This window comes from Anas acuta, chromosome 31, assembly GCF_963932015.1.
Source record: "Anas acuta chromosome 31, bAnaAcu1.1, whole genome shotgun sequence".
Taxonomy (NCBI): domain Eukaryota; kingdom Metazoa; phylum Chordata; class Aves; order Anseriformes; family Anatidae; genus Anas; species Anas acuta.
Genome location: NC_089009.1, coordinates 1,515,803 through 1,526,596, shown reverse-complemented (window position 1 = coordinate 1,526,596; position 10,794 = coordinate 1,515,803). Strand labels below are relative to the sequence as shown.

Below are 10,794 nucleotides of genomic sequence, written 5' to 3'. Positions count from 1 at the left end.
GGGCCAGCCGGTGAGTCTTGGCTCTGCTAGTGGCGCACACCTCACCCCTGCCAGGGTCCCTTTTTATATCTTGGGAATTCCAGGATTACGCAGCACGTCCTGGTATATTCTGCGACTGCGCACACTGTTGCTAGGGGGTCGTCTCTGTCCCTCTGGTGGTCGTGAAGATGAAGGCCGTAGTCTTCCTCGGCGTTGTGGTTCAACTTCTTTTTTTTATTTGGTCATGTTGGCCCAGCGTGAGACAGGAAGGCAGGATGTTGATACACTAGGTTAGCAACTTATCAGGAGATGGTTACATGAGCTTTGCAGCAGTGTCATTGAACAAAAGAGGCAACTGAGATGCAGAAAGAGAAAAGGGGAGGGGGTTCTCTTTTTTGTTACATTAAGCAAAAGAATTTTTGTAGTGTCTAGCCAAGCATTATACAGCTCCTTACTTCAGCAGGAAGCTTTTGCAAGTCCCGCTCCTCAAACAGAACTCCTTGTTTTTATAATACAAAACTCAAACAGAACTCCTTGTTTTTATAATACAAAAGACAATGAACACACATTTATTGTGTATTCATAAATTTATGGTACATAAATTTATAAACAAGAAAATTATGAATACTAACTCATTATTAACTAATGAATAATAAAAAAGAAACAGGTAAATGAAGTACATATTACACAATTTTCTGCTGTACAATCACAAAGAAACAGGAATGTTGCTGACTTGAGTACAAAAGATTAACTGCAAACTCAAAAACTAAGACTCAGCAATACTGTTGTTGCAAAGTAACTTTTTACCAATTCTTGTGCTATTTAATCTTGTGTCCCTGTCATGAGCTTTATGTCTTCAGCCTAGAAGAGAGGGATCTGGGGGTCGTGGTAGACAACAAGTTGAATATGAGCCGGCAGTGTGCCCTGGCAGCCAGGAGGGCCAACCGTGTCCTGGGGTGCATCAAGCACGGCATCGCTAGTAGGTCGAGGGAGGTGATTGTCCCGCTCTACTCTGCGCTGGTGCGGCCTCACCTCGAGTACTGTGTGCAGTTCTGGGCACCACAGTATAAAAAGGACATGAAACTGTTGGAGAGTGTCCAGAGGAAGGGCTACGAAGATGGTGAAAGGCCTGGAGGGGAAGACGTACGAGGAACGGCTGAGGGCACTGGGCCTGTTCAGCCTGGAGAAGAGGAGGCTGAGGGGAGACCTCATCGCAGTCTACAACTTCCTCGTAAGGGGGTGTCGAGAGGCAGGAGACCTTTTCTCCATTAACACCAGCGACAGGACCCGCGGGAACGGGGTTAAGCTGAGGCAGGGGAAGTTTAGGCTGGACATCAGGAAGGGGTTCTTCACAGAGAGAGTGGTTGCACACTGGAACAGGCTCCCCAGGGAAGTGGTCACTGCACCGAGCCTGACTGAATTTAAGAAGAGATTGGACTGTGCACTTAGTCACATGGTCTGAACTTTTGGGTAGACCTGTGCGGTGTCAAGAGTTGGACTTGATGATCCTTAAGGGTCCCTTCCAACTCAGGATATTCTATGATTCTATGATTCTATGATTTATGGGATCTTTATTCAGGGTAAAGCTTTTGCCTCCACTGGACGTAGTTGTTGGGCCTGCTGCAGATCCAGTATTTCTCTGTGTTGCAGAAGGCTGAGCTGATCCTCTCCTGGTTTATGTACGCACAAGGGCCACCTCCCCGCACCACAAACCTGCAACGCAGACACACCCAGGAGTGAGCAGAAAAGAAAGTAGGAAAACTACCCTAAAAACTGGAAGAAAACCTGGGGTTTCCTCTCCTGGGAAGGTCAGAAGGGACAGCGTTCAATGTTTAATAGGGGTTCAGAGTGCAGCATCCTTGGTCCGCACCAAGCCTCTCGTGGAGAACCAGCGGTGCGGTGGCAGGAGAAGGTCCCCATCCCAAAAGAGGCCATCCCAGACCCTATAAGAATTCCTGCCCTAATTGCCAACCCGAAGCACCCAACCCCAGCAGGCGGAGGGACTGACCAACTGTTGCAGGCTGTGCCGTTGGTCCACCTCCACTGGCTGTTGCCTTCGTCGTGCAGCCCGAACCAGTGGTTTGCTTGTCCCTTGTAGCGCTTGATGAAATCCTTTATCGAAAAAAGAAAAAAAAAATAAAGGGTTTAGGTGATCCTGTCTTCCTAAAATACAACTCAGCCAGCAATAGGAACCCTGCAATAGGAAGGTGATTTGATTTGAGAGATGTGAATATTCTTCAGTTTCACAGAAAAGGGAAGCCCCTTGAGGGCAAAGATCGGGACAGCACCCATCTGGACATAGGGAGAGAGTTTTGGAGAAAATAATGTGATATTGCTCACTCCCCAGCCTGGGCTGTTGCTTTCCCCAGGGCATCTTCTTCTGGCTTTGGCAGTGGGTGAAATTTGGGGGAAAATTGGATTTTGTTCTAGTCCCACACATTTTCCACGCCAGAGCCTGTGTTGGGGCTCAGTTCTCACCAGTTCCTCCTGGCTGTCTATGGAGGTCAGGGAGGCTTCCATGGCCTTGCAGTTCTCCAAGCTGGTTTTCCAGTTGCTTTCATTCTTAGAGAAATAGTAGCACTTGCTTTGGAAGCCGATCCATTTGTCTGGGCACACGTGGGAGAATTGGGGATGTGATGAGTGAGACTGCAGAAGCACAACTGTAAAAGGAGAAAACCGATCAGGTGAGATGCATGGACAGCCACAAAAAAAAAAATAAAATAAAAAAAGCAGAAAAATAACATTTTTTAAATTATATGTATTCCCCTCCAGCAAATGTAGGGGGGTTGGGATGCGCCAAGAAGGGGCACCCGCTTGGAAAGGCTGAGTAGAGCCTGGTTGAGGGGACAAAAGGGGGTGCCCCATGAAGCAGGCTCAGTGCTATGGTTCGGGGCCTTTCATCCTGCTGGGAAAACCCTGGAATTCCCCACACCATCCCTGAAACAGGTTCCTGGCCCATGTCCCTGCCGTGGGGATGCTCCAGTGGGACTCACCAATCAATGCCACCAGCAGAACGAGGACAAGGACAATCAGCACCACACACAGCGGAGCCAGGAGCTTTTTTACACGACGACATTTCCTTCCCATCCCATGGGGGCTGAAGTCTGGTGGAGAAGAGAGCAGGAGATGTGAGCTGGGTCTTTCCACCCCCTATTTGCCCTTTTTCTGCTGGATCCATGGTTGATCCTGTAGCCCTCCCCCTTGGGATAGGAGCTCCCTTCTTTGAGGCCCTGCAGGTGGATTAAGAGGTGGCTACATGATAAAATTCAGAGTCTGTCCTCACCCACCAAAACACCCTGGCTGGTGCCCATCCCACCAGTGCCCCACTGGAGCCAGATCTCGCTTTCCCCCAGCATTACCCCATTTGCATTGTTTTTCTGCATCTCTTGGAAGGTTCAGTACTTCTTCTTGGTCAGGGTGATTTTTTTCTTGGGCTCCTTTCCCCATGGCTGGCAAGGAAATGTCGTGTCTCACTGATCACATCCACGCATCCAGCGCTCTCACAGCAACTGGCTGAGCACACTGTGAAAGCAAGGAGAGGGTTGAGTGTTGGGGGGCCAGAAAAGCCCCCCGGGTCTGAGGACTTGTGGGGATCTGGAGGGGACATGGGGAAACCATGGTTGGGGAGAGGGCTTATGGTCTGCTGGAGGGGAATGGAGGAAGGGTGAAAGGATGGGAGAAAGGAAGAAAGAAAAGATGAAGAAAGAAAGAGAAGGAAAAAAAAAAAAAAGAGAGAAAGAAAAGGAGAAAAAGGAAGAGAAGGAGAAAAGAGAAAGAAGTTTAAACTGACTTTAAATGCTAAAAAAAATTAATGGAAATGCACTGCCTATCAGGGTTCAAAGCTCTAAGGGACTTGAGCTGTTTGTGACAGAACACCCTCCCCCATCTGGCTTCAGCTCAGCAAGCAATCAGGAAGCTGAATTTGAAAAAAAACAGAGGAGGTAATAAGCCACCATCTGTTTGTGCTGATATTCTTGTTTTGCAGCCACCCCTCATCTCAGTTTCCCATCCAACAATAACAGGGTGTGCTGTCTGCTGTCTAAACAGAGCAGCTCTTGCACCACGGATCTTGTCTTCCCAACTGTTGTTGGGAAATAATTAACAAGAAAAGACTTTGTTTCCAAAACAGCCTTCATCCACATTGCAAAGTTTTAGGAATAAACTCCTAAGGAGGAGAAAGGTTTTGGTTTTGAGTGAATACAGCAGCACGCAAGGAAAAATTGTAGGACCAATATTCAGTGCTAGGGGTAGTGCTGGGAAATACTGTTTTGAAAGAAGTTTTAGGATTGAATTTGGCAGGGGATCATAAAAATTTGTAATAAGCGTGGGGTGCAGGTACCCCAAACTCTGTAGTACAAAGCCTGGCTCAGCTTCAAATTTAGCTTGCATGAGCTAAAACTACCCTAACCAAACTGAGACTTCTCTGAAAACCAAATGTTTCTGATACCAGGAAGGAAACTGATAGCGTTTAATGCTTTCGTTTCTTCATTTCAAGAGAAGAGCTTCTCTTCTTCTTTTGGCTAAGCTTCCATTTTGTAACAATTGTAAAATTAACCAAAATTCCCTTGAAAAAAGCACACACGTTGGTGGGTTTTGCAGCCTGCAGACTCTAAGGAGCCTGAGCTTGTAGCCAGGTTTTATTTCTTTCCCCCCCCAGTCTGCTTTTTTACTGCAGCTCCCTCCAGATTATTAATTCTACTGATCAGTATTTTTATTTTTTTTTTGCTTCATTTCATCTTTATTTTTTTTCCTTTCCCTCCCAGGGAAAGCACAAAGATAGCATGCTTTAGCTGGACGAGAAACTGGGAAAGCTCTCCCAAAGTAACAAACAGGCAAAAAATAACCAGCAAAAACAGATGGAAATGGTTAAATATAGAAAACAAAACAAAACAAAAAAAATCCCCTAGGAGTTCTAACTATGTGCAAGAAGATTCACACAGCCCTTGAGGCAGCAGAAGCATCACTAAAGCCAGCTGAAAAGGAAAAATTTGGCAATGTGTGTTTTTTTTGTCTTTTCCCAGAAAATATGAGTGGCAGGCAAGCTCACTGGGTGCGCAGTTTTGGAATTAAAAAAGGGAGAGAACATGAGGAGAAAAAAAAAAAAAACAGCACAAATGCAAAAAGATGGGCGAAAAAGAGACAAAGAGGGTGGAAAAACGGGAGAGGACAAAGGAATAAAAAAAAATCTTTAAAAAAATAAAAAGAAAGAAGATGGAGACCCTCCCTGGCTGGCTGCTCCTTCCCTCCCCATTTCAGCCCTGAGTTGAGCATTTCTTGCTCTGCTGGCCCCAAATGTAGTTTCTCAGACGTGGACTTACCCCAGTAGTACTCTGCCTAGTCCTGTAGGAAAGTGTGAGTCATCCTGTTGCTTTCACAGTCCTGTAACAGTGGGGGAGGGGTAGTACTCAGCCTGCCTACTGTTGATGTGATAGGAACGCCTTCTCACCAAGATATATAACCCTCTTAACTGAGAAAGCTAACAAAGTCCAAACCTCACTGGCTGTTCCTTGAACTTCTGTTACAAATTTTTTCCTGTTTAGGAAAGAGGAAGGAAAGCAATCTTCTGTTATTTTTCTTAAAACAAAGTGGGGAGAACTTAGGGCCCCCAGGGGGAGTAATGCTGCATGTCCTTATACAACACAAGGTGTTTCCCTCTGAGCAACTTTGCAAAGGTTTGCATGAAAAGTGGGGGGCCACAGTAATGTGGCTTTGACTCACCTCTTCCTGTGGCAAAACTGAAGTTTCTGAAGGTGTTTGAGGTCTGGTGGGCTGCTCAAAATAACCTTTTTTCCCCTCAAAATAAGATTATCTTTTTGTTTGTTTGTTTCTTTGTGGGTGCAGAGGGCAAAGGGGAGAAGGGGTGAGGACGACTCCCAGGAGATCAAGATGATTTTTCCCCTGTGGGATGGGCAAACACACGGTTGGGGGCTCAGAAAGGGGAGCCTCTCTCCATGTGTTGTGGGTTTACGTGGCAAGGTTTTGGTAGCAGGACTCCACGTCCCAAAGGACATCGAGCCCCATACGATGCAGCCGAGTTCCTGCACATTTGGGGAGCCTGAAGGACCCTGCCAGGAGCACGAGGGATGGATCCGAAGGGGAAAAACGTGCTGGGAGAAGGAGGATGAAACCATTCTGGTAAAAGGAGGATGAAACCATGAAACCAGCAAAGAGTTAAATTTCCACAGTACTGAGCAAGTAAACAAGTATGTTCAGCGGTTTCTGGAAATGACTGAAAGGAGGCGGAGCATTTGTCTCCTTTCACTTTAGATATTCAAAGAATCAATCATCAAGGTGGGAAAAGACCCCCAAAATGGAGGCCCACCCATCCCCCTACCACCAATGTCACCCCCTAAACCATGTCCCTAGGCACCACATCCAACCTTTCCCTGAACACCCCCAGGGACAGTGACTCCACCACCTCCCTGGGCAACCCATCCCAGTGCCTAACCACACTTTCTGAGAAGTGTCTCCAAATTTCCAACCTCAACCTCCCCTGGCACTACTTGAGGCTGTTCCTTCAGGTCCTATCACTACTTATCTGTGAGAAGGGGCTGACCCCCTGCTCCCACACCTTCCTTTCAGGTAGCTGTAGGGAGCCATAAGGTCTCCCTGCCCAATTCCCCAACTGGTCTCCCAGTACCGACCCCTGAGGGACTCCACGAGATACAGGCCTCCAACTTGACTCTGTCCCACTGACCACAACCCTCTGGCTTCTTCCCTTCAGCCTCTTCACTGCCCATCTCACTACCCCAGACCACACTTCCTCTGTTTAGCTGCGGAGATGCCGTGGGAGATGGTGTCAAAGCCTTTACTGAAATCAAGATAGCCACGTCCGCTGCTTTACCATCATCTATCCACCCATTTATGTCCCCATAAAAGGCTGTCAGCTTGGTCAAGCACAACTCCCTTGGTGAAGCAAAGTGTGCTTACTATGCCCCTAATGTTAATTGCATCTGTAATGTATTTAAACAAGCCCTTTTTGTTGTCCTTTACCCCTAGGGTAAGGCTTAATTCTAGGGAGGACTTTGCTTTCCTAGTTGCCTCCCTACATTATCTAACAGCCTTATACTCCTCCCACATGGCCAGCCCATTCCTTCCATGACCTTTAGACACTCCTCTCCCACTCAAGTTTGCCAAGCAGTTTCCTGATTAACCATTGAGGTCTCCTGAACTCTACCATCTCTTGGTGACTGCGACACCTCCCTGAGCAACTTCTTCCAAGTCCTAATCACTCTTTCCGAGGAAAAAATTTCCAACCTGAACCTCCCCTGGCACTACTTGGGGCCATTTCCTCTAGTCGTATCATTAATTATCTGCAATAACAGGCCGACCCCAGCTCACCACAAGTTCCTTTCAGATCGTTTCAAAAAGGATACAGCTCATCATGGTAGTTGCAAAAAGGATATGGCTCAGACTTCCCCAGAATTTCCAGCATCAAGGGGCACTTTGGGATACATTTTGGTGCTTTCCTCATCTTCCCACTGCATTTTTTCTTGTCAAAAGCTCTCCCCTGGGGCAGTGTGAGCACAACCATGTTTGTTTCTCGGGAAGGGGAATGCACTGGTTTTAGGGCCGGGGCTGAATCCATCACCTGCTTCGAGCTGGCTGAGCCCAGCCAGGTTTTGGAGCTCCCAAAAAAATATAGGGGAATGTCCTGGTTTCAGTTAGAACAGAGTTAATTTTCTTCCTAGTAGCTGGTGGAATGCTGTGTTTTGGCTTAGGATGAGAAGAGTGCTGATAACACCCCGATGCTTTAATTGTTGCAGAGCAGTGCTTACACCAAGCCAAGGACATCTCAGCCTTTTGCTCTGTCCTGCCAACAGGCAGGCTGGGGGTGCAGTAAGAGCTGGGAGGGGACAGACCCAGGACAGGTGACCCAAACTAGCCCAAGGGGTATTCCATACCATCTGGGGTCATGCTAAACAATAGATAGGGGTGGCTAGCTGGGGGGAGGGGACCGGACTGCTCGGGGTTAGGCTGGGCATCTGTCAGCGAGTGGTGAGCAATTGCATTGAGCATCACTTGTTTGAACACATTATTATTATATATTGTATATATATTATTATATATAGATATTATTATATCTGGGGTGCATCAAACACGGCATTGCTAGTAGGTCGAGGGAGGTGATTGTCCCGCTCTACTCTGCGCTGGTGCGGCCTCACCTCGAGTACTGTGTGCAGTTCTGGGCACCACAGTATAAAAAGGACATGAAACTGTTGGAGAGTGTCCAGAGGAGGGCTACGAAGATGGTGAAAGGCCTGGAGGGGAAGACGTACGAGGAACGGCTGAGGGCACTGGGCCTGTTCAGCCTGGAGAAGAGGAGGCTGAGGGGAGACCTCATCGCAGTCTACAACTTCCTCGTAAGGGGGTGTCGAGAGGCAGGAGACCTTTTCTCCATTAACACCAGTGATAGGACCCGCGGGAACGGGGTTAAGCTTAGGCAGGGGAAATTTAGGCTTGCCATCAGGAGGGGGTTCTTCACAGAGAGGGTGGTTGCACACTGGAACAGGCTCCCCAGGGAAGTGGTCACTGCACCAAGCCTGTCTGAATTTAAGAAGAGATTGGACTGTGCACTTAGTCACATGGTCTGAACTTTTGGGTAGACCTGTGCGGTGTCAAGAGTTGGACTTGATGATCCTTAAGGGTCCCTTCCAACTCAGGATACTCTATTCCATTCCATTCCATTCCATTCCATTCCATTAGTACTATTATCACCATTGTATTATTATTATTATTTTATTATTGTTATTATTATTTTCCTGTCTTATTAAACTGTCTTTATCTCAACTGTGGGCCTCACTTTCCATTTCTCTCCCCCATCCCAGAGAGGGAAGGTGAGCGAACGGCTGCGTGGTGTTTAGCTGCCGGCCAGGCTAAACCAAGACAGTCTTTTTGGCGCCCAACGTGGGGCTCGAGCCCATGACCCTGGGATTAAGAGTCCCATGCTCTACTGACTGAGCTAGCCGGGCCAAGGAAGGACCAAAGGCTGCTGGAGTAGGATCCCCATCCCACCTCCTTTCCATGTCACAGCCACCCAAGGTCTCATTGGGAAGGTGCCAGGATAGGTCCCAGCCCACCACCTATGGGAAGGGGCACGAAAACCATTTCTGCATGAGCAGATGTGACAGCAAGGCCATTGGTAGATGGCCACAGGTTTCTTGCCCTGGACCAGTTAATCTAGGACTGAAAAAACGAGCCCTTTGTGGTTATTAAACCCATAGACACCACAGGGGGGACAAGGTGAGGAGAAGGCAAGGTTAGAAGACAGCAAAGGACATGACTTCAGGTCTTGCTGCTTTCAATTTTGTCACAACAGCAAATTTTGGGGGTAAATTTCTTGCCAATTTGAGAATGAGGACAATGAGAAAAAAAGAAGAAAAGAAAAAAAAAGAAAAAGAAAAAAAAACCAGCACAAACACATAAAGAAATGCGAGAAAGAGACAGAGGGTAGAAAAGTGGGACAGGGCAAGGGAACAAAAAAAAAAAAAATCTTAATAAAAAAAAGAAGGAAAGAAGATGGAAACCCATCCTGACTGGCTGCTCCTTCCCTCCCCATTTCAGCCCCTAGCCGAGCGTTGCTTGCTCAGCCGGCCCCGAATTTTGCTGCTCACACGTGGACTTACCCTAAGAGCAGTGTGTCTACTCCTGGTGTCTCATGTCTTGCTTGTGCTGCAATTCAGTGAAGGAGAGGAGCAGCTGCTGCAGAAGCAGGGAGTTAAACTTCAAGCGAGGTGAGGAGTATCGCTCAGCCTACACATCCTGCAGAAGAGCAATAGGAACGCTTCTCATGACCAATATATGTAAAGTGACTCAAACCTCAGTGGCTGACACTTGAACACAGATGATAAATGAATTCCTGATAACAAAAGCGAAAGCAATCCTCTGTTACTTTTATTGAAGAAAGCCAGGGGAAGGAGTTTAAGGCCCCCGGGGGGAGTAATGCTGCATGTACTGCAGTAGCGCTGAAAGCACCAATACAACATTTTATTGTCTGAGTTGGCTTACAAAGATTTACATGCAAAGTGGGGGCCATGGTAACGTGGCTTTGACTCACCTCTTCCTAGGGCAAAACTGAAGTTTTTGAGGATGTTTGAGGTCTGGTTGGCTGATCAAAATATCCTTTTGTCCCCTCAAAATAGGATTATCTTTTTGTTTGTTTGTTTATTTGTTTTCTTGTGGGTGAATAGGGCAAAGGGGAGATGGGGCGAGGACGACTCCCAGGAGATCAAGATGATTTTTCCCCCTTGGGATGGGCAAACACATGGCTGGGGGCTCGGAAAGGGGAGCCTGTCTCCATGTGTTGTGGGTTTACGTGGCAAGGTTTTGGTAGCAGGACTCCACGTCCCAAAGGACATCGAGCCCCATACGATGCAGCCGAGTCTCTGCACATTTGGGGAGCCTGAAGGACCCTGCCAGGAGCACGAGGGATGGATCTGATGGGGAAAAGTGTGCTGGGGGAGGGAGAATGAAACCATCTGGGCAGCAAAGAGATAAATGACGGGGATTTCCACAGCACTGACCAAGATGACCCAGGCATTTTGTGGAAATTCAGTGGGAAGGAGGCCGAGCAAGCGGCTGTGTGCATTTGTGCACCCGTGGCTGCTCTTCTCATCCCGGACACCCTTTGGCATTGCAAATTGCTCCCTAAAGTCCCCCAAAATGTATTATTATTTTTTTTCCCCAGGCATGTCCCAGCACCTGTGTGGTTAAAGGCGGCTGTGCTGCTGTCGCCGACCTCCTCCCAGTCTCAGCCGTGACAGTTCAGAGCATCCAGAAATTCTGCCTGTGCCAGCAGGGTGTAGCTTCCTCATT

General features: G+C 47.7%; 1 protein-coding gene and 1 non-coding gene across 4 annotated transcripts; both read right to left on the bottom strand.

Annotated features, from left to right (window-relative positions):
* Window positions 1–1,538: 1,538 nt before the first annotated feature.
* Window positions 1,539–9,698, bottom strand: LOC137846310 (C-type lectin domain family 2 member B-like). Of its 3 annotated transcripts, none has more exons than XM_068664261.1 (6): window positions 9,606–9,698; window positions 3,339–3,501; window positions 2,973–3,083; window positions 2,458–2,639; window positions 1,988–2,091; window positions 1,539–1,692 (listed from the first exon to the last, which is right to left on the bottom strand). In XM_068664261.1, exons 2-6 carry the CDS (start codon window positions 3,424–3,426, stop codon window positions 1,551–1,553), a joined length of 627 nt encoding a protein of 208 aa, XP_068520362.1. In that variant the 5' UTR covers window positions 3,427–3,501; window positions 9,606–9,698; the 3' UTR covers window positions 1,539–1,550. The 3 variants fall into 3 exon arrangements, with proteins under 3 accessions (XP_068520362.1, XP_068520364.1, XP_068520363.1); XM_068664263.1 differs by having other exon boundaries at window positions 3,339–3,488; window positions 9,594–9,692; XM_068664262.1 differs by lacking the exon at window positions 9,606–9,698 and adding an exon at window positions 5,298–5,457.
* Window positions 8,879–8,951, bottom strand: TRNAK-CUU (transfer RNA lysine (anticodon CUU)). The gene has a single exon. It is a non-coding gene; the product is annotated as a tRNA-Lys (tRNA).
* Window positions 9,699–10,794: the final 1,096 nt, after the last annotated feature.

What these genes read in the sequence shown, in the direction of transcription:
- LOC137846310 (XM_068664261.1), bottom strand. Translation starts at nt 3,426, where the DNA reads ATGGGGAAAGGAGCCCAAGAAAAAAATCACCCTGACCAAGAAGAAGTA. An exon ending in AGAAAAACAATGCAAATGGG is followed by an intron (nt 3,084 to 3,338) that starts GTAATGCTGGGG and finishes CTTCTCCACCAG; the next exon opens with ACTTCAGCCCCCATGGGATG. An exon ending in GGCACAGCCTGCAACAGTTG is followed by an intron (nt 1,693 to 1,987) that starts GTCAGTCCCTCC and finishes TCTGCGTTGCAG; the next exon opens with GTTTGTGGTGCGGGGAGGTG.